Source organism: Passer montanus, unplaced genomic scaffold, assembly GCF_014805655.1.
Source record: "Passer montanus isolate IOZ18808 unplaced genomic scaffold, ASM1480565v1 scaffold12, whole genome shotgun sequence".
NCBI classification, from domain to species: Eukaryota; Metazoa; Chordata; class Aves; order Passeriformes; family Passeridae; genus Passer; species Passer montanus.
In genome coordinates, this window is record NW_024358722.1 from 6,854,777 (window position 1) to 6,878,414 (window position 23,638).

General features: G+C 41.1%; 2 protein-coding genes across 3 annotated transcripts in view; both read left to right on the forward strand.

Moving 5' to 3' along the window:
* Nucleotides 1–18,668, forward strand: part of PLB1 (phospholipase B1) — a 118,921-nt gene extending 100,253 nt beyond the window's left edge. Inside the window, exon 58 of the mRNA XM_039697809.1 lies at nt 16,718–18,668. The gene's annotated coding sequence lies outside the window, so the exon portion shown is untranslated. The remainder of the gene's footprint in view (nt 1–16,717) is intronic.
* A 48-nt stretch (nt 18,669–18,716) lies between these two features.
* PPP1CB (protein phosphatase 1 catalytic subunit beta) overlaps nt 18,717–23,638 on the forward strand; it is a 29,046-nt gene continuing 24,124 nt past the window's right edge. Inside the window, exon 1 of one of the 2 annotated variants that reach the window (XM_039697810.1) lies at nt 18,717–19,020. In XM_039697810.1, coding sequence (XP_039553744.1) covers nt 18,969–19,020 — 52 coding nt within the window. In that variant the 5' untranslated portion in view covers nt 18,717–18,968. Of the gene's footprint in view, nt 19,021–19,635; nt 19,673–23,638 lie in introns of those variants that run through there. The other variant, XM_039697811.1, reaches the window with a different exon arrangement.

The following is a 23,638-nucleotide window of genomic DNA, read 5'->3' on the forward strand; positions in this document are numbered from 1 at the left end:
TCACATCATCAAGAATTCTGAAAAAAAAGCCAGCTTTGGAAAGCTATTCATGGGATTTTTCTAAATGTAACCAGGAGTTAATTAGTATGCCCAGAGTGAGGATGGAATTTATTAGCTAAGGCCAGGGAACAGAACCAGGTGAGCACTCTCCCAGCCTATGCCATCAGTATAAAAAATCCTTCCACTCCAATGTCCATAGGACGTTCTCAAGCAAATTGAAATGCACAATTTGTCTTTCTTAAACTAGTGGATGTTAGTTTCATCAAGTGCTCCTGTAGGTGGGGCTTCACTGTGGGGTCTCTCACTGCTCTGGACTATGTTCTAAGGTGGAAAGATGCTCTTTAGGGAACTGACAGCCAATGTAAGACTAGGGTTCAGAAATGCTTAACTGAACTTTTATTGTCCTTTAAGTGCCTGAACAATTAAGCAGCTGTGCTGCAGTCTTCTTTAACATGAAGCATTTTGGATATGAAGAGGCAGGGGACACAGCTGCTGGCTTCTAGGTTTGACTCCCTAGTTTGTAATATTTATACTTTTGACAGAATTAACCATCATAAGGCAAGTTGAATGCAGGGCAGGTACTGACCAGAAAACAGAAATCTATTGGAACTCTTTCTCTTAATCAAGCAAATTTCCACTGTTTCTTTGTAAATGTGTCATAATTTAACTCATTGACTTTCTAATCAAATGTAAACAGACACACTCCTCTCTGTCCTTTTAAGGGGATATAATGTATGTTCTTAAGAATTTGGGCCACAGGTTTTGAAAATAAAATCTGCTTAGTGGCCTAGATATTAATAAATCTGCTAGCAAATATAAAGAGAGAGAGACGAATGACAGATGTGCAGATGCAGTTAGGAGGAATTGTTACAGGCATGAGAGTTGTTTGTCGCTGAGTGTGCTCCCCTGCTCACTCAACGCACGTGCAGTGTGCTCTCTGTAGGGTTTCATGGGCACTGAGTGCATTTATTCTGAAGTCCAAGTAACAAGTGTTGAAGATCTTTGATACCAAAGCTAATAAGAAAAGAAAGGGGGAAGGAAAGCAGGAAACAGCTATCAAAGTCACCATGTATTTATTATAATCCTAGCTTGAGAAGCACTGAGCTTGCCCTAACCCTGCCACTGAGGTCTCCTTGACAAACCTGCAGAAGCAGCCAGTGTGTTATGCTTGTGGGCACTTAGTTTCTCAGACATGGAGGCAGTTTTAGTGTCTTAAGGCAGGTACAGTATTTTAGAAATTTAACAAAACCAAAAAAACCCCCAACCCAAACCAACTAACCAAAAAAATCTCCCCACAACCTAAAGCAAACTAGCAAAACCCCAGCCAACCAAAAGAACCAAAACCCATAAACCAAAAACAAAACAAAAAAAAGCCCCAAAGAACCTCAAAAACCCCCCCCCAAACAACTCATGATTTTACTAATTTAATTATTGGTTAAAGGTCTTTGTCCAAAGCAGCAGCTGAGGCACTCATTTTAAACCCCAAATGTTTTTCACACTCGTGGGTTTGAGATTAGATTAGCCCACCGTCTTTAATATATGGGCAAGGGTTTTTAATTAATTTTTTTACCTCACTGTTCACAACACTGAAATATGTATTATTCCTCTATGCCAGCTTTAGCTTCTGGTAATGATACTGGCATAGTCTTTTCACAGTCTTTGAGTGTTTACTGCAGAGAAACCTATTCTGAACCATTTTTTCTACTTCTTGGTTTCTTTATGGTTACTGATTAGGTTAAATCAGAAGAGAAAAAACCTTTCCCATACTTCATGGGCTTTGATGAGCCATAAATTTAGACTCGCATCATACTTGGAATGTACTGGGAGTGAGGACTGATACGGGCAAGGGACTGTGAGCCACAAGTTTCCTTTCCTTGGATTAATAGTGATAGTAACATAGCGATCACTATTGAAAAAATAAACACCCTTAAAAGTAAGCCGTCATACAAAATGCATGTATCCCTACAAAATAACACTAACTCAGTCACATCAGGCTGTATGAAATGGGGTTTTGTTCAGAGACTGCCTCCAGACAGTATAAGGAATTCACTGTATTTATCTGATTACAATTCACTCCAGGAGCAAGTAATTTATTGTATTGTAAATCTGGCCACCTCCCAGCAGTGAAAGCCTGTGCTTAGAGGAGCCCAGCTTTCCAAAGGACTAAAAACCTGAGCTGGCATGCTAGTTCTGACTAGGGTAGAGTATTTGCCTTCCTTGGAATTAGACTCTATGATCAAATTTTATCATTGTTTCATCTGATGAAGCAATATATAGCACAAAGATTGTGAAATAAACATGTTTAGTAATTTAACAAGCTGCAAACGTATTGTAAGATTTGAGCCAAAGCCCACTATAGTCCATGGAGAGGAATGGTTTCTGAAACACAGCTTGAATCAGAAAGGGAGTGCAAAACAGCGGAAAACTTTAGGAAAAGAAGAGCAAAGCAAAAAAAGCAGAATAAAGTCATGGGCTAATCAGCACTATGTCACAGCTCTCCCTCTTTAATCCCAATGTATGGTGGACACTATTTGTGTTATTTTTTCATGTATTCTGCATGGCAAGGCCACAGCTAGGAGCTTACCTGTTTCTGGAAGGGAAGCCCCTGCACTAAGAGCTTGACAAGCTGGGTGTAAGGTTCTCCTGTCTGCACCAGACCTCGAAGAAAGATTTGCCTTTGCCCTACTTCAGACTGCCCTTGATAGGCAAAGGGAGGTGATGCCTCTGCCTCTCTTTGGGTTTGCCCCTATCAGTCCCCTCCCAGGACTGTAGGCTCTTCATTTGTCTGCTGTTGTGCCACAAAACCTCTCTTTTGTCTTCTATTCATTGAGGATTCAGTGATGGCTCAGAAACAGAGACCAACCACTTTCTCTAGGAGTTCAAAACTAATCTTAACATGATCTGTTTGTACAAAAAAACCCCAGCTTCCTTGAATGAGATTGAATAAAAATTAATGTGAATGCTTATCTGATAAAGTACCTTTTTTGTTTATGGAACTGTTCTTCAAGTCTTTGCATGTTCTCAATTTGCCCTTCTTACAAGCTCAAATTCAACCCTGGTCAAATAACTTTAGCCTCTGTTGTAATCACCAAACTTTTACTTCACTGAACTTTCTTCCTTGAAGCCAAAGGAAGAAAGTTCAGTCTGCTTTATTTGCAGCTCCAGTCAAATGCACCAGATCTTCTTCAAGTACACAAAGCATTTATTTGGTCCAGTGTGAAGCCAAAGTCACTAATGGTCATGGAATTGCTTGTTGAAAAGATGGGTGTAGGCAAGAGAAAATGCTATTGGGAAAAGCAGCATGTTACTTGAGAAAATCCCCCTTCAGGAGGTTAGGTTGCTAAGCCATGGAAAAGTGGGGTCTCAGCAACAGAGAAGCTTTGGGAGACAATGTGTAGTCTGCCAATTTGACATTGAAGTCAGGAGATCAACAGGTCCCTGTGCCTCTCCCCCAACGAAATATTTCTTTGCCGAAAAAAGAACCAAGTAAATGATGAAAAACTCCATATTGCTGTGGCTGGGATGAGATGCTTTGGGGTTTTACTTTATGTTTTGGTGAGTAAAAGGCTCTTGGCAGGTGAGAAGATGTGTGGCACCACATAAATATGAAATGGCAGCTGCAGAGATGAAAAAGGGACATTGGAACATCTCATTTAGGAACACCAAAGGGTAAACATGGTGCTGTTTTGCCAGGCTGACCTGTGCTGCTCAGGTTGATAACAGTGCAGACCACAAGCCAGCCATGAGACACGGCTCCCACGTCGGGTCTGTCATCACCCTGCTGATGGGCTCTCCATCAGGAGATGCAAATCTTCCACTTGCCCAGGCTCTTTCCCCAGCTTATCTCTGGCTGCCCTACAGCACTGAAAACACAGCCACACCTCTGTGGGCGTGTGTGCCTCAGAGGTGTGCCACAAACAGGGAGTTTGGTAAAAGGGACATTGGAACATCACATTTAGGAGCACCAAAGGGTAAACATTGGTGCTGTTTTGCCAGGCTGACCTGTGCTGCTCAGGTTGATAACAGTGCAGACCACGAGCCAGCCATGAGACACGGCTCCCACGTCGGGTCTGTCATCACCCTGCTGATGGGCTCTCCATCAGGAGATGCAAATCTTCCACTTGCCCAGGCTCTTTCCCCAGCTTATCTCTGGCTGCCCTACAGCACTGAAAACACAGCCACACCTCTGTGGGCGTGTGTGCCTCAGAGGTGTGCCACAAACAGGGAGTTTGGCCAGTGGCCTCATTCACGTGGGTTTGTGTCCCCTCCTCTCGCCCACACCGGAGCAGAGCTGAGCCACTGGGGCGTTACAGCTCACATCCAGAAACTCAGGGCAGGGAAACATGGGATTGTATAGTCATGTTTGGAGGAGTTTGGGGTTTTTTTAATCTGTTCTTCAAACATTCAGTAAACATTCATAAAGCTCATATTTTCAGAACTATTTATTATTGCTATTTTATTAATTATAGGAATGGCTGTTGCTTTGTCATATGGGAAGTAAAGAACTGCTTTGACTAACTAAATACTCAAATCAGGTTGGAGAAGGTTGTGGTTCATTTCATTAATCACACCAGCTGTTTATTGCTGTTCATGTGACGAGAAGAAGCAGAAATGGCTGTTCTTAAGCATGAGACTGCACCCATGCTGCTTCCTTCAGGACAGTTTAAAAAAGTGTTCTTCCCATGTCTTGAAACATGTAATGACAGGTGTACTTCTTATAAGTTAGAGTTCTTAGAGTTTAACACCACTAATACCTGGTATGTCATTTGTTGGGGACATAAACCTTCCACTAGCAGCAGAATGAGTTATGTGATTTATAGAGCAAGTTAAAAATTTGCAATGAAATGGGAATTCTGAATGTACTATGGTATGTCCTGTTCTTATCTATCAAATGTTGAAAAGGACAGAAATATCAGAATTTGAGACTGGATTAATGAATGCATAGAAACAAAAGAAAATATGAAAACCCTTACCCAACTTTGAAAGTAGTTTCCCAGCAAAAATACCATAAGGCACTCTCAAAAATGTAAACCTGTGTGTTTTACTCCAATGTGCTGTAAAATTAATGAAACCTGGTATAGCAAGAGGGTGGAAAAGAATCCAGTGCATTGGATATTGATTGATGGCAAGTAAGTTGAGAAACATGTTTTATAACTTTAAAAGATGGGAGAATTAATCTGTGGTAGACATATATAAGAAGTATATGTAATGCTCACAAAAAATCTGGCTTCCATCAATGTATATAAACCCTGTTGGGCCAGCTCCTCAGCAGCATAAGCAATGGTAATCACTCTGAAATCAATGACACAAACTCTGACAGTTTGGACTGGCTACAGGTCTGCCTGTATTCATTTTTCATATGATAAATACAGAAAGGGCTGTGGTAAGACTGCTTGCCATGCAGGACAATTGCTTATCTACCCTGATCAAAAGGGATAATTCCCAGATCAGAGTCAGATGATTAATCTGTGCACATTGTTCAGTCCAGGGTCTTTGTATTGTGGTCAGCAGCCCATGAAAAACCTGAGTGGGATGAAACACCACCTCTTGTCCCCTTGGCTGTCAGGCAGTAACAACTTTCTGTCACTACTCATGTGGTCCAGATTCACTCAGTGGCCTGGAGCTAAAAGATACATAACAACTAATGAATCTTTGGAATTGTGTAGTTCCCACTTCTACACTTGAATTATGCATTTAAGACTATTTACCAAAATTGTACAGTATTCTCTGAAGACGAAGTTTCTGCTTTTCACAGGCATAATTTTTTATGTCCTCTCTTGGAAAATTGTGGGTGGGTTATGTAACAGTTATGGGTGTTTATTATTATCTGTACTGGGAAATCAATTGGTGCTGCAGAGGATAACAGCAAACACTTAGAGCAAAGAGGAGATGGTACTCTCCTGTGGTGATACAGATGACAGTGATGGATGGTAAATAGATGGTCAGAGAAAGCCCTACTGTTAGCCTGGCAGGATTGACCTTAAACAGCTATCTAGGCTTATATATATTTTGTTTTCAGCCTGCCGCCAAAGCAAAAGTAATGGGTGCAATACACATGGAGGCTGCGTGCCAGCAGCAAAATTGCATTTGCATCACTTTTGTTTGTGTTTAGAAAAAATGCTCTTGGGTCTGTTTGCTTGAGTAGTGAAGCAAGGATTTCATTATTTCAATGTGAGGCTCTGGCCTGAAGTGGAATATCAGCCACTAGTCCTTTGCTATTTTTGCAGGCAAAAAACAATACAAAAATATATCCAAGTGTTTGACTTTCTCATGGTCCTCTGAAAACCGCTGTGTCTATTTAGTATCCCATGATTGAAAGCATGTGCCAGAGCTCTACTGCACTCCTGGTTCAGCCTTTCAGTTTGTCCTTTCTGTAGCTTTAAGTGCTGGTGGCAGGGATCTCTCCAAGCATTATGGTCACACTAAGTCTTACAGAGGTCACAGTGACACGACAGGCGCAGTACCAATGTATCATGAGCCACAATACCTGCCTGGAGTGAGGCACAAACCCTATCTGTGGCAAGCAGGAAACCCCCAGTGCTTTCTGCAATAAAGATACAATGCCTAGTTTAATTCCAGCTTGGCTATTTATGAGGTCCAGTCACATTTGCCAGTGGTATCACCGGGATATAGCATTGTGCATTTCCTGCTTTGACTGTGGCTTAACAAACTCTTCAGCTGTCACACTGTTAGCTGGTACTCACAGCATGTTCATGGGCATTCTCACGGCTGGGAAATAAGCAGAGCTGATTGAAATGGTCCACATCACACTGCAGAGTTAATTGCACCTCAGAGAAAAATTAGGTTTCTCTTTTATTTAGTATAGGCCTACGTCTACCTCCTCTGTATTCACTAACAAACTGTGACTGGTTCTGGGGCAAATCTGGCTCTAGTCCTTCATTAGCAGATGGACTTTGGATATCAATGAGTGAAACTTGCTCTCTATGTGTAAGATAGTATTGATTTTCTATGGGGCCTAATAAATAAATTTCTGTTACTTCTTCAGGTCCTAGCCTTGCCAGTTATAATAGCTTGTAGTTGTTTTCTGAAGGGCAACATTAGCATTGTTGGAGAAAGCTAACAACATTCATGTGAAAGGAATATAATTAAAATGTGGTAGACTATTAGAAATGAAAGACCAAATTAGTGTCTACTGGGGAAAGTGGATCTGAGTGTGCCTAATGACATCCTTTAGAAAGTGGTACTCAGCTAAGAAGATATATTGTCATTTGTATTGATGATCTGCTATATTAATGCTTGAAAATAGTTTAACTTAGGCAATTAAAAAATTTTAGGGGGTCTGCATTTAAAGATCCAATGGAGTATCAAAGTGACAGACATTTCTTTCCCATTGGGATCTCAGATTTGCTTAGAGTTCATGGTATCAAAAAAATGGCAAATGAATTTGAAAGCCTAAAAGGAAGAATGCTTAACACACTTAATTGAGATGACAACCAAAGTAACAGATGTCAGAATAAATATGTTAAAATGCTAGTGAAAAATAAACTGAAATAAAGCAGAATTCATTCTGGCCTATTAAAATTTGATGTAGTTTAAGGCAAGTTGAACAGTCCCTGTCCAACCACAGCTATGAAAAAGTCAAATTAGATTATACCACTCTGGATATAGGGTTAGCTCATATAGTGATGAATGGGATTTAACTTCATCTCTGATGACTCTTCTGTTGTGGTCAGCATGTTCCAAGAAATTTACCTTGATTTTCCATAACTGGATTTAAAGCACGGTAACATCTGGCTGGGTAGACAGGGTTTTAGTTTGTACTTGAAGGCTACTTCAACTACTTCAACAAAAGCTCTTACATAGACACAATAACACCAGGAAAAAAAAAAAGAAAAAGAAAAGAAATCAAAAAGAAGTGGTGGTTTTGATGTTATGGCTTATGTTGCTTGCCAGACTGGAATGCATCTTATAGGCAAAAAGCCTGTAATTATGTAGGAGGAGTTTACTGGCAGAACTCTACCAGCACGACAAAACTTTCAAGTGTAAATGGGAGCTAAGTGCTTATTTAAGTCAGCGTGCCTTCTGACCACTTAACAAAGCATAATTTGTTTTCCAAAACCTCCCCTTCCCCAGCCACACAGTGCATCTGACTCTCACCCAGTTCAGAAGTCAACAGAAGGATGCCAGCCCACCTGAGAGGGAGAATGAGGCCTGATCCTTTAGAGAAGGGCTGCATTAATGGGATTCTCCCACTAGCAGAGGGTGGTATAATGAGAAAAGGAACACCCTGGGAAGTACAAAAACATGCAAAAAATTACTCCTGCTTGTCCTACTCCTACTTACTGACACATTTCTATGACTTTTCACCCTCCTGTGTAACTCATGCTAGCTCTGACTTCCTTACTAATGGGTGCACGGGTGCAGCTGGGACAAAAAGCATTTAGAGATGTTAGGGGACACCAGGCAGGCTGTGCCCTGCATGGAACAGGCTCTCCCTCTCCCCATCCAGCTGCTGGCTCTGGCTGCCTTAACCAGCTGCAGGAGACTCTTTTCTTCTCTGTGGATGGGTTGGTGTGGCTAGACTGCATCTGTGTGACGCTGTGTGAGGAAGTCTTACCAGCTCAAGTTGTCAATAGTTTGGCTCATTCTTCCAATTCACAGAGCAGATGGACCCAGGAAGGCTGGGCAGGAGGTCAGATTTCAAGGATTACAGCAACTGAGCAGTACTGTACCTGCCTGTTGTATTTCTGACTGTTGACATCACTAATTCAGTAAGCTCTGTCTGTATCCTTTCCACTCTTCCCCCATCCAAGAAACCTCAACATCAAAGTTAGACATGGAAACACCTATTTTGTACTTTTTCTTGCATTTGGGTTGAAAAGGGCAAAGGGAAAAAAGAAAAAGCGAGAGAGGGAGAGAAAACTGCAAGATTGCGTTCCAGAAATATTTTGAAAATCCACAGGCTTAATGAGAGAAAAGAACTAAATGCATGAATGTTGTCACTGGCAAGCCATCTGGAGCATGCAAGTGAAAAATGCTTTCAAAATCTTAAAAGTAAATGATCACGTCAAAGCACAAATAGTCTGCACTGGAGGCAAAAGGTGTTTAATTAGAATGGGAAAAGTCTTTGTTCTAAGTAATTAAAGGTAAAATTCCAGAGTAGATGAGAGAAATCCAAACTCCTTACACATTTGACAGTTTTAAAGAGAAATCTGCAAGGGTTCAGGCATAAACACAAGGAGAGGCAGACGAGGAGGCCAGACTGCCTAGGCAGCTCTACTGAGACATTGCAAAGGCTGAGAAGTCAGTCTCTGTCCATGTAGGGTGATTCAAAGCACTCAAGTCAGGCATACAGGCATTCCCAGCAACCACAGAGTAGAATAAGCAGCCTCCAAAGGGTGATGAAAAATCCCATGTGCTCATCAGTGAGCTGCCTTGAATTAGTCAGGCACCTCAGCTTTGGTCCTTACTGTCAGAGCTGTTACTGGATTTTATACTAGATGGCATCTGCTTTACACGGGACACAAATAATGCTGGCATGAGGGACAAGCAATACAGCCAAAGGAATGAAAAGTTGAAGGAGCCTCCCGAAACAGAGGCGTTGGAGTACCAGTACTGCCTGTGCTCGGACCGCACCTGGTTGCTCAGAAACAGGACTGCAGGCACATGGAGGATGTCACAAATCTGAGCTTCATCAACCAAAGCCCTCATTTGGAGGCTGGTAGGACAGCTATGGGCATTATGGTTTTGGAATTTGGCATGGCCAGGAGGAACCGTCTAAGGAGTGAGGCACCCCCATAATTTTGGAGGTCTAGCTAAAAAGATGCACATACTACAGTGACTCTTAGCATGACAAAAGGTTTTATATTACACAGTCCAATTTCCTAAGTGAAAGAAAAAAACCCTGAGGAAAAATCCTCAGTGTGCTGCGAGCTGAAAATGTTCTTTTTTCTTTTTCATTTGCTCTGGATACACCATAGTTAGGTATTAGTAGTATAATCTTTTGATTCCAATTGTTTCCAATAAAATCCACGATTTGCAAGAAGTTTTACTGAATGAATGTAATGACTAATCTTTGAATAATTTGGGTCCTATTACATTTTTAATAGCATTTTCCAGTTTAGTGCTTTCTCCCTTCTCTGTAATGTTTGCCATTATAAGTTTATAAGCAGATTTCCCAGCAAGAGGATTTGTTATCACCCAGAGCTTTCCTGTGGAGACACTCATCAATATTAGCAACCATTTTTTGAATTATACTTTTGACACAATTATACAGCTACCAAGTGGACTGCATTTCTCCTCATTAACAAGATCACTCATGTTTACTGAAATTTATTTTATTAAATTTATGGATATAAGAGATGACACTGTCAAAAGCTGTATTTTTTTCTCAGTGTTGGCCAAGACAAAAGCTTTAAGATTCTACTCCAACTTCTGACCAGCACATGTGAAGAGACTCATCATCTGCTTTGAAGCCTAAATAATTTTCTAGCTACATCTTTTAAAAGGGCTTTCCAGAAGTGGAAGTGTGATTACCTAGGACTATGTACTGCGAGCAAATCATCTAAAGCAGGGATCAAATGATATGAAAAATACATAGATGGTTACCAGGAATCTTTTCTTGCTGGTGGAACAGAAGAGTTAATTTATACACTAGCAAACAGAAAGCCATCTCATTGCTCTCAGAAGAAAAAATACAAATATTGAGTGTTATCAAAGATACTGCAGCTGAGTTTCTTACCCTCAAGAAGGAGTTAAAACTACCCAGTGGTAGCTGAAATCCTGTTATTAAGATCCCTAACCAGACAATTACAGTTTACTCTGATCAGAAAGCACCCTGGTAATTTAATCAGAAAGAAGATGTTGAAGATTCCTGGGGACAATCCCAAAAAAGGATCTCTGCTTTGAATGAGGGATTTACACTGCTTAACTCCAACACTCAGCTTGTGCAGTGTTGTTTTTAGAGCACCAAACTCTGTGAGAACCACACATTGCACAGGTGCCACATCTGCCTGCGCTGTAGTACATACCTAACATGTTCAGTACACAAACAGAAGTGTCCTATTCAGCCCTGATGTGTTAAACTTTCTTGGGGAAAGGTAACAACTTTTTGCTGGTTTGTTGTTTACTATGTTGGTTTGATTTGGGGTTTTTTTGCTAACAATGTCAGTGCTCTCCCTTTTTCTCTATGTATCTCAATGCTTTCTTGTTGCCTCAGACTAAGTGTTTTGCTTTCTGAAGGTCCTCTTTCAATGACCCAACTGCCTCTGTCCCAGGTACAAACTTTTTTGGGATCCCTACAGGGGCAGGGGACTGCAATGCTTGTCACACTTTTGGCTTTGGATCTTACATAAAATGCAGCTTCGTCCTTTATTCTTTTACCCCTGTGAAAGTCACGGAAGTGTTTGTAAGAAAATGTTTTCTCTTCCACTTGTGATAGAGACTTAGTAGATCAGCTGAAATTGCCTGGATGTTCTAAACTTAAAAGCATCATCCCACCAGAGATGTGTTCTTGAATGTTAAATTTAGGCTAATTGGAGGCATATCCTTTAATTTAGCAAGCTGAGGTTACTAATACAGATCAAGAGCTAAAAATTAACAGTGGAGCTGATGTATGCTAAATGCCTAAGTGATATCTTAACCTATAATTATACAAGTTCTGTTAATAGTGAATAATTCAAATCTTCAGGGATTTCAATAGTCTAATGGGCTGTAGTTATTTCCAATTTACATTATGGTTGCTAGGTTTCATTAAAATGAGCAAAAGGCTGCATAGCATAGCAGAAGAAAATTGGTGTTTGAAATTATCACCCAGAAATCAAAACATGAAATTTAAATTAGAAGGTGTCCAAGCAACACAATGACACCAAAGCCTAGCACTGCTAATGAGAGTAGGAAGACAGGGAGTTTGCAGGGATTATTAAAGGAAGACAGCACTACTAGCAACACGCTCCGGAACAGCGATACCTTAAATTCCACACTACTGTATGTAAAGAGTTCAAAACATATTACAAACCTCCATTAAGCCTTGCTACGTTCTACTGAATTATTTAAATGTTGTTATCACTGATTTGCAGGCGGCAGGCTGAGGCACGATAAGGCACAAGGCTTATCTGGAGTCATGGGATGACTCAGGAGGCTGGAGCCTCCCTGCTAGCCCGCTGATGGCACAGCTACCCCACTGCTCTGGGGCTGCTCAGCCAGCTCCTCCACCAGCCACTGCCAGTTCCAGCCTCAAACCACAGAGTTCAGTCCTCAGCTGGGTGAGACACGTGTCTGTGGGAGGTTGCTGTGCACCAGGTCACCCAGAGCAACGTGGGTTAAAGCTGCTGCTTTCCAGAGAGCCAGAGGGAGTTGTTATTCATCAGGATCACTGCAGACACATGACTTGCAGTGCAGGCCCAGAAACACATCAGCACAGTGGCAAGGATGGCAAATCACAGTGGGGAGGGACAGCAGGAGCTTGGAATGACCAACGCCAGCCAAAGCTGGCACCAGGGAAAGAGCAGCATGGCCAGCCATGGCCACGTGTGTTTCTGCAGATCTGGGATACACTTTTGGGAGAGCAAGTGTACAGTCCCAAACCCAAATGACAGCTATGGCCTCCCCTGAATCAAGCCCACCCAGGTTTGAGAGTAAGGCCAGGTTTTGCTGACTCAAGGCTTAAACCTGTCAGTGTGACTCATTGCTGTGGTCTCACCCACCTCCTGCTCTTCTGGGCCATACTGAATGTGAGTGAACTATTTTTGGAACAACAGGGTTAAGTTAGATTACTTAACAGGTAATAGAAATGCCACATAATTTAATAGGAATGAGAAGTGTTTGTTACAATTTGGTAGAAGTCAAGCTGTCTGACACATTTTGATATGTAAATTTGACTTTAAATTTCTTTATAAGTTCTTCTGGAGCATACTTTAAATATAGAGCGTCTCTGTTTCTTATGAGCAGATTAACAACTAAAATAAGTGTTCTTTTCTACCTAAAGATTAGCTATTTCTTTAATGTTTAGTTAGTTGTTCATGCTGCTTTTTCAAAATTCAGGCTCAAATCCCCATTTGTATATAATTTCAGTTTATGAACCTACATTTAAATATCTGAATTTCTCTACAGAGACAGAAGTACAGAGGGGTTTTGTTTAGTCTTCTTTTAAAATTTAAACACTTTGAACCTCTGCATTTTCTACCTTAGTGAATAAGCCATGGGATAAAGAGTTATAATTAAATAGTTATTTCTTTATAAAATAGGTCTTTCCAACAGATTCTTTTTATTTTATTCTGAATCAAAGTAACCTCTTACATCTCAGTCTGAAATAGACATATCCATTTTGCAACATATTGCTAAATATCTCTAATTTACATAAGAAGCAACAGCAAAACTCCATGTATATTATGTTAGCTAAATTATTATTATTGTGTAATTACATAATGGAGAAATAGCAAATTCAAACTCTTAAAATGCTGATCACAAAGTATATTAAATTATAGCATTGCCTCAACTGCAGGGCAGGTGTGCTCGGTGGCACACCCTCCATCATGCAGACGATGGGATAAACTGGAGCACAACACAGCTCTTCTCCAGGAGACTGAAGGAGATATTGTAGGCCTTTTCTGTGTTCTGAAGCAGGACTTATACCCCTTTAGGGCTCATGGCTGTAGCTCTAAGGAGAAGCAATACATACCTAGTGATTCACTGCAAATACATATTTCACTAAGTTGTGAATTAATGTGCTTTTGTGGGAAGGTTCCCCCTGAAACTGCAGGTAAAAAAAGATCCTTCCCATGCCTGCAGAGAGTCAGCAGGGGCAGATTTGGCTCAGGAACATGTGGTGCATCCATCAGTGACTGCGAGCCCAAAGCTCCCCTGTAGCCTTGCCCTGCAAGCTATGAGTATTCTTGAGCAAACCACATCAGCCTCCCAGCAGTCCAACAGAATGGTAAGAACCTATAAGAATCACACATTTTAATAAGTCACTGGCTGGAAAACACTCTCAGATTGACAGATGCCTTGTTAGTACAGAGTCATGTTAAGCAATAACAACACAAATCAATAAAAATCATCAAATAATTAAGAATCTCCAGTCACTTAACACCCACTGCAACCGCCATTAGCAAGAGGTTTGAGGGCTGTTCATAAACCTCTTTAGCATGTTATAAATTCCCCACAGAGCACTCAGATGCCCCAGCTATGGTGATTTATGCTGCAAACACTGCAGCCCTGTCCCTGTGCTATTAACTGTAATAGTTTCACATTTAAAAATTGTGTCCTGGGAATATGGCTGAGGACACAGCACACTGGAGACACATTAGTGAGAGGAGATGTAGACAGAGCATGCAGGAGACCAGACTGACTCACCACATAACCCTGAGGAACTTCTTTACCTTCTCATTTTGAGTGTAACCCTCAGTGTAAGAAATGCGTGTCAAAATTTAATCACTTTGTGGACTGTTATGTAGTCTGATTAATGATATTTAGAGAGCACTCGGAGATCCCTGGATAAAGGTTGGGTTTTTAGTCAATCTGTTATTTCTGCCTTCAGAGCTTTCATTTCTTGTGTCAGGTCCCAGAGTTTAAAGGAGTTCTTTCCCACTCTCTGCATGCACTTTGTGAAACTGGCTGCTGGTGTCAAATGCCAGCATATTCACAGGGCGTAAACCATCTGGTTTTGCTGAAACTAAATATTCCCATGTTTACTGAGGAAAATAGATGCAGACACTTTCAGTTTTGCAGCTGTTCCTTCCTGGGAAACAGTAGGAGAAGACTTTTTCTCTCCAAAGCAGACAAATAGTAAGCTTGATTGACATCCTGCAAACTGCAGATCTTGCAGGCCCAAATTATTTTCCTTGTTTTGCTTCAAAAGTCCTTCCCCCTCCCTCACTTGGGGAGTAACACCTCAGCAAGTGTTGTGTATTTCTCACAGTTTGTGGGCAGTAGGACAGGCTGTTGGGGGAGCCGAGATTGTATCACATGCTAATAAACATAATTTAAGGAAAATAAAACAAAACAATGCTTCTCACACTTTTAAATAGTTCTGACACAGAGAGATGAAGTAACCTGTGATACATAACCCTGGTGATGCTTCACCTTGTCCTTATTTTGCATGCAGCTCCTGGCAGGCTCTCTCCTGCCTTTCAGACTCTAACCCACCTGGGAGCTGTCAGGATAGGGCAGGGGGAGCTGCTCTTTTTTAAAAAATAAGATTTTCAATATAGGTCTTACTTAATACATCTATTCTAATTTTTTTTTACTGTTTCAGCATTTGGTTTTGACATGACCAATCTTTTTTCTGGGAACATCTAGACCTGCCCTGCCCTGCCTTTTAAATATGCATAAATCTATTCTCATTTTCTTTTACTGTTTCAGCATTTGTTTTTGACATGACCAATCTGTTTTCTGGGAACATCTAGACCTGCCCTGCCCTGCCTTTTAAATATGCATAAAAGGCAATGATGGCATAACTACATTCACAGGAATTAAGGATCAGTATTAATCTACAAAACAATCTTGTTCTTCAAAAAATACTATTGCCTTGATGAGTATAGCACTCGTGTCTCAATCAAAGATCTCATGATATGTTTCCAACAAAAACTATATTAAGAGAGACAGAACAGCAGTACCAGTGGATGATTGGGGCATTCATTGGACACTGACTCAGACTGGAGTGCCTGGGCCAGTGGGTGTTTAATTGTTTATACAAAGTGCTGCAGTTCCAAGCAGGGCTATCAAGAGAACCAGTATGGATGCAGGAGTTCAGAGAATAGTTTTCCACATCCTTGCTACCTGCCTCCAAATGCAAACTGCTGGCTAGTTTGGGACTCTCCTCCTTAATTTGTTTGAAGAAGGTTGAGAAAATCTTGGTTTTAGCTCAGTGTAGAAGAATAATTTTTTTTATTTTTATATCTTAAAAAGTTATAACCAAACCCAACTATTTACCCAGTTTTAGTGCAAATACTGAGAAACAAAAAAGGGTCAAAAAGTACTACAGAGTGGTATCTGTTGGCTTTTCTTCTTCTATCTCTTAATCTAAGCTTTTGGACAAAACAGTGATAAGTTATCTGCAGATTTTGTTTATTTTGAGATTACCTTAATACAGTTTCTTATAATTTCTGACTAAAAAGATCTGTAAATATTTTTGTAAAGAAACTCTCCTAAGGAAATTCACTGTCAATTGGATCACTAATTTCTATTTCAAGTAAGAAACTGGAAAAGGGCACTGAGGAGACAGCAGTGGTTTAGCTATTGCCACTTAGGGAGGATATGCTCCTAATTACACCCTGGAAAACTAACCACATGGCTCCTTACTGGCCTCTCCCTCCCGTCCACATAAGAGCTGCAGTCAGCCCTGAGTTACAGTTTGCCAAGGTGATAAAGTACATTAGAAACGAGCTACAGTGATGGGATAATGCTGTAAAATACTGCCATGTAGTGTCTACCAGGTAACCGATGCCAGACCTAGGAGGGCGACGGTTTTTGAAAGTCACAATGCCACAGTAAATAACACAAACGTGTACGTAGTGCACCAACTTTAATGAGCAGCGAGTAGCAGAAGTTCTCTCTGAACCAGCCCAAGGTCATCAGGAAAGAGCAGGTAACAGCTGAGATGCTGAGTCAGTGCTCTGTAGCTGGGGAAGCAACTCTCTCAAATTCCCAGCAACAGCAGCCTGAAGTGAGAACACGTCTACACAGTCACAGGTGAGGGAATGACATTTACTAACACAAAGCTGTTTTGCCAATTTCTTTGGAAATTTCTGTCTTTCAGATGTGACAAACTGAGCAGAAGAGCAGTGCAAATTGGAGGACACCTTGAGACAGCATGTGGATAAGGGAAGGAAGGTTGACAGATGAGGTATTTGGGGTAAATGGCACTTAGAGCAAGTATGGGAAAGTAAGGAGCAAAGCCATCTTGGTGGACATGAGAGGAATTTCAAAATAACTGAAAGACAATTTAGAAAGGTGAGCATTATGAATGAGATTTTACCAAGGCATCAGTCCAGTTTCCCCTTGTACTTGAATCACCAGTTAGCTGTCTTTGGCCTGTATCTGTGCATGGTATAACGCCAAAAATTACCGACCATCTACCCCTGATCACAGAAAATGCTTTCGTTGACTATTGCTTTCTGTGTCGCAGACGACAATGAGCCTCAGTCTCTGATCTTTTAATTCTGTTTACTGTATTTGGATTATGTCAATGGGACATGCTAAGTTTTAACCCACTGAGGGAGAAACCCACATATTTGTGTCCCTGCTCAAGCTACAAAGAAAGGGGGGCTGCAAACTTTCCAGGGTCACGCAGCACAGTGGGGACCTTCCACCCAGCTGACAGCCCAGGCACAGCTGGGCATAGCTGTCACCCAGCCACGCTCCCCATAAAACAAGACACTGGCACAGAATCTACAAGGAAAGAAATGAGCTATTTTTTGCAGCTTGTTCTTTTTCACAGCATCTCTGCTTATATTAAATTATTTTGTTGTTATGATATGCTGCTGGTTTCTGGAACATGCTGACAGGCCTAGTAAAAACAGTTGTTAGGGGACTGTTTTGCTCAGTGTACCTGAAAGTTTATCATCCAATGGAGTTCGGGAAAGTGTCTTAATTATATTTTTATGCCACGGTGAAAGATAATTTCATATCCCCATTTAATTATCAATGCAGAATGTTCTGTGATAATATATTATTATGTCTGAACTGTCTGAACCTGATGTTGTGATGGCTTAAAATAGCCTCCAGGGCAGCTCAGTTGTGTGAAATGAAACTGGGACAATTCCTAAAAGCTCAAGAGGGACTGCAGATCTATTAGTCTTGGCAGCAATAAAGTAGTTGGGATAAGGATGAACTTTCAAAAAGTGGAATAATTCTTTTTCCTAGTTTAATGAAAAATGAAAGAAAAACATTTTAGGATTTTTTTTTTAAATTTAGATTCCCAATACTAGCAGATTTTGAAAACCAAGAATGATAGATGTACATCCTATAAAGAGCAGATGAGCTGAAATTTTACTTCTGTGTATCCTGCCCACCTGTGTAGGCATTTCCAAAGAGTGTTCTTTCACCTGACTGTCCAGACACTTAGCATCATCTGACACCTGATCATGGCCCCACCTTGTCCTAATTGCTTTTGTTTTGCTCATACTCATTTTCTTCTAATCAAGAGATAAAAAAATGGGTTTCAACATTTTATAAGGTGGAAGCATTTTGCAGGCTTGTAGGGACTGATGGAAAAATTCAAGTTCAAGTTTCTACATCAACATCTATATTTAGGCATATAAAGGAGAGATCTGTTTTTCCTAGAACATCTGCACTTTGTTACTTTGTCAACATACATGTATTTATCTGCTCTCCCAGTTCACAGAGGGTTTTCACCACCTACATTTTAAAGCACTTCTCTGTCCATCCAAGGCAAGCATCTGCTGACAGAAGTATGTAAACATGTCTTTAGAGAGCTCATCTCAAAAAAAAAAAAAAAAAGTTCCAGAAATCACCAAAAAAGTACTCTTAGCAGCTCCAGCCGCAGAGAACCACGAACGACAGAATTTTCTCTGACAACCGAAGAGCGATGCAAAAGGGCACAACTCGTCATTCCAGTTATGACAGATTTTTAAGCGTTAATAAACTGCGAGGTGGCACGGCAGGCGGAGGGGTGCTCTCGGCCGGCACGGGGGCTGCCGGGGCTCCTTTCCCTGCCTCCTTCCCCTGCCTCCCGCCCGAGCCGGGGCTCCTTTCCCCGAGCCCGCCGCGCCTGCGCGCTGCCGGGGCGCGGAGCGGCCGCGGCGGGCGAGGCGGCTCATGCGCCCTGGCGGCTCCTGAGGAGGGGAGGAGGCGCGGGGAGGAGCGGTGGCCGCGTTCTCCCATTTAGCTGCGAGGGAGCGGGAGAAGCCGGGCGGCCGCCGGGGACCGCCGGAGGGGGGTGGGGGGAGCCACTGTCGCTGCGGCCGCCGCTCCCTGCTCCTCCTCCTCCGTGGAGCGCCCTCCACCCCGCCCTCTCCCCGCCCGGGACCGAGTCTGGTGGCCACAAAATGGCGGACGGGGAGCTGAACGTGGACAGCCTCATCACCCGGCTGCTGGAAGGTGAGCGGGGCGCCGCGGGGAGCCAGAGGGCACGGCCGCCGCTCCCCGCGGGAACATAGTGATTTTGCCCTTTAAAGTAAGCTCGCTTATTGCCTGCCTTTGGAGAAGCTGAGGAGTTACTGCTAGCATTTTCTTTTTATTTAAGTTATGTCGTGAGTGTTTAGTCTTCTTAGGCCTCTTCTTCCATTAATCTTTCATTCCACATTCAACAAATACCTGGTATGCTGGAGATGAGATGAGAGGACTTGCATGGGTATGCGCCGTTCACTTACTTGGTTGCTGTACTCCTTAGATAGTTGGATCATATTGCAGAAGGCTTATAGAAAGGAATTTATGGAGCATGTATAGTTTGGGAAGTAAAACAAGTTTTGTAAGGCTGAGTTTTGCGTAGTCCAGTTACTACAAAGCAGGGGGTTTAGGGCTTTAAGGACTTCTCAGTAGCTGCTATCTCATCTTTTTCTATGTGAAAATGAAGAGCAGCAAAAACAATATTTAAAAATACATAAAGTCTTTGAACAGCTGTGCTTAGGTTTGTGATTTAAGGTGTGCAATGTAGTGTGGTATGAAGAAACAAGTATCAGTTGAAGTTTCTCTTAGATTGTTAATGCAGATAAAACTCCCTTTTTCTGGATGTTGAAACACAGATTAATAGGTAGGTTTTTAACAAACTAAAAAATAGTCTAGTAAATGTTGACATTTTAGAGCAGATTTTTGGGAGGGACATTGTATTTGTGGTTCTGGGGTTTTTGAGAAACTTTAAGTAATATATTTGAGAGATACTTGTTCCACAGTTGTGTAGTAATTTAAATATAGAGTGCTTTAGGAGGAGAGGATTCTGCAATGTTTTGGTGAGCAACTTGTTGGATCATTCTGTTCCCTCTTAAGTATTGCTCTGCCTTTTTTTTTTTTTTCTGTAGACTTTTAAAAGATGTCTTCCATACAGTTTACATACACTATAAACACTTGTGTTACAACTTCATAGCTTTTTGGGTTATGGTTCTTACCTTGTGTTTCAGCGGCCTACCCCATGCTTTTGTCTTCCATAGTACTTTAACCTTTAGGGGTATGTGTATGTACAACTTCTGAACTAAGCCTTGCTTGTAATTTTTCTTTTCTGTTTCTGAGACCGTTTTTAACTCTGAGCAGAGATTGTGAAGATTTTTAGGGGGAATGGGGTGTTTTCTTTCTGCTTGTCATCTGCTAGCATTAGAGGAGTGCCTTGTACAACATCTTGTGTCTGAAACATAATAGGTAATTCTTACAGGTTTTGTTTGGGAAAAATGGCAGCAGTTAAAGGAATGCCTTGTGTGTCAATTATTTTTGCTTGCTTTTTAACATGTTTTACTTGTTGCCCTGCTAGCATGTAGCATTTTAACCTGTTGTTCAAACAGCAGTGTTCCACAATGAAGGTTGGTTTTTTTTTTTTCCTTTGGTTGGGTTTTTGTTCAATTGGCAGCTCACATTCTGGAGCTCATGCTGTTGCTTAGCTGACCTGTTCTGGTAAAGTGAGTATGAATCCCTCCCCACGCCGGTTGCGCAGAAAAATTTCTGTTGACTCTTATCTCCAGTTAAATTGTTCAAAGCAAGTTGTTTGGCTCCATTACTCACACTTCAACTTTGACTTAAAAGGATAATTTAACATGGCTTTTGTGGTGTAAGTGTAAGCACAGTGAAATAATAAAAAGACATTTTCCTTAAATGTTGTCATGCAACATATATTTAGTCCTTTTGGTTGCTTTAAGTGAAATGTATGGCTTTAAGTTTGAATAACAAGCTGCAGTTGTCTCGCAGTGGCTGCTACAAGTAATTTTTCAAGGGTAGCAAAGGCATATCAAAAGAAGCCACAGCAGCAGGAAACTTCACTGCTGTCACTGGGTTGCTGGGTGGTGACACCTGTTTCTAGGCTGTGATATTTACTGTCAGGAGTTCTTGCTCCTACTTTAATTAGGTTGCTCTAACTGTTTCTGTCCTTCTGGGTTGTCTGACACATTAACTTGCCTTTTGATTGGAATTACCTACTTAGATTGGCTTACTTTCTTTGTGTTTAATTGTGATTTTGGTTTCTTCTTGAGATGTCAATGTGAAGTGGCCTATAGCTGGTCTACTTGGGAGAATTCAAGAACATCTTCCCAGTCCTCAAGGAGTGTGTCCATATGCTTGTCTTGAATGTGTACTTATTTACTTTGTAGCTCTTTTGAGTGCTGAAAGCCAGATCTATTAACTGTTGAGTTGAATATAGTGAGAGTTTTCATAGACTCACCTGAACCAGGGTGTAATGAATGTTAATAGTCTTCTATGACATCAGCTTTTAATTTCCATGTTCTTTTGCATATACCAAGTTCTCCTCCTCTAGTCACTGGTTAAGTGGTGAATTTAGGAATGGTAAGATCTCATTTTGAATTGACTTTCTCTTGCAGTGTGTCTAGTACTTGGCCATTAGATACTGATACCTTATAAATAGCTACTGTTTGGAAATGGTAGGAAGGTAAAATCTCAAATGTGTACATGAAGTCTGAACATAGCAGTGTTTTCTTTTATCTCTGTCTACCAAGTACCATCTGCCAGATTTAAATTATCATTCCTGTTGCTTTACTAGAAAAATGAGGGAGATGCTGGTGCTCTGACATGTGCGCCTCACTATCTTGGAGACACTTTGAGTTTTACTGTCTGTCATGAGTGAATCTGCAAAGATTTGCAGGTCATTTAAATACAGAATTCCATAGCTTTGCTAAAAGACTCTTAGAGTGGTATGTGACCATGAAAATGAATAAGCCAAATTCATTGAAATAGTGTTTCCTTCTTGTACTGGTATGCAGAATCACAGATCAGGCTTAGCTGTGTGCATGAAGATAGTGGTTTTATTTTTGCTTCAGTGTGTGTACTTATTACATGTTATTTTTTTTTTCCTTCCTACTATCCCAGCTATGCCATCTGGTGGATAGATTTTTTTTTTCCCAGTCTGTTCTAGCTGTGGACAGCACAGGAATATGCACACATGATGCTGTCATGAGCACATCAGATGTTGAATACAGAATAATACCATGGTTTGGGGTTGGGGTGGAAGGAGCTTGTAAAGGTCATCTGGTACAGCCCCTCTCCAGTGGAGGGACAGCTTCATCTAGATCAGGTTGCTCAGAGCCCTGTCCAGTGTGGTCTTGAATGTTTCCAGGAATGAAGCCTCTACCACCTCTCTGGGCAGCCTGTTCAGTGTTCCATCACTGTCACCATAAAAGAATTTCATCCATATAGCTAGACTTAACCTACCTTTTAAAAAAATTTATTTCATATAAATCCATTCCCCTCATCTGATTGCAACAAGCCCTATTAAAAAGTCTGTCCCCATCTTTCTTATAATCCCTCTCTAAGTAGTGGAAGGCTGTGATCCAAGTCTCTCCTTGAATCCTACTCCCCAATGTGAACAGAGAAGTTTGTCCTCAATGTAGTTTTTTCTCTTGGGCTCTGCAGCTGAAATTGCTACTTGTGTTTTGCCTCATCTAGGAATACTATGTATCCCTGTCTGGGGAAATGCCCTGAAATTTGTAACAATACTGAGCTAAATGGGTGCACCAGGTCTACAGTTAAGCCAGATTCTAAGCTAATTCAAATGTAGTGATGTGTGTAAAAGGTTGCCCCTACATCAAAGCAAAGATACTGGAATAGGTGTGACCTTGACTTGTAAAGAGTGCTGTGAGTGGTGTTAAGCAAGATTTCCATATTTCTGTCAGGGTGTTGGGCTTCCTGTTTCTGTGGTGTCTGTTAAGATTTCTGGATATAAGGCATCCCAGCTGGAATGAATCTCTGTTCTTTTAAATGTATAGGTGTCTCTAAGTAAACACTAGGGAGTTTACCATATGGAAAAGAGGGTGCTTAGGGAAACCCAGACACAGTAACCTTAGGTACAAGTTGGGTTTCTGTAAAGGGGCTTCATTTATGTTGCTGTACAAACAAATTTGCCTTGTTTGCGGGCAAGACACATTGCTTGCCTAAATCTAGCTGTCCTAATTAACAAAAAATTAACAATTTGAATTTGTCTGTCTGACCTTAATGTGGATCTTTTCTAAATAAATTTATTTTTGGTGAAGCTGAGGGCTACTAGTTCTGGTAGTATCAGTGCACCAAGGAAGCTGGGAAATACTTATCCCAGAAGAGACTTGTTGGACTACCAGTAGGTGTAGGGAATGGTTGTTGCTTCAATTCAGCTAAAAAGGTGATTTTTATGATTGCCTTAATAAAGCTGATTGCATGGTATTCTTACCATGTCATGTGATGTCTTCTAAGAAAGCTGCAAGCTTCATTTTCTTATGATTTTGGGGGTCTTCTAGATTGTGATAAACATAGAAATTGGAATATTACTCAATTTTAATTAATAGGGTTGGATTTTAAATTCTTATGAAATAATTGAGATTTTTTTTCTTATTACTTTTAAATTGTATAGAGCATACTGGTCAAATGTGCTATGGTCAATAACATTTCTTATTTTGTTACTGTCTTAACTAATTAATATATCCAGCCAGCCTGGTGGTGTGGTATTATGATATGGTAGTAGTAGTAGTGCTTGCAGTTCTAGGCTCTGTAACTGATGCTGAAAAAGAGAGGCAGTTGTAGAGGAATAAAATAG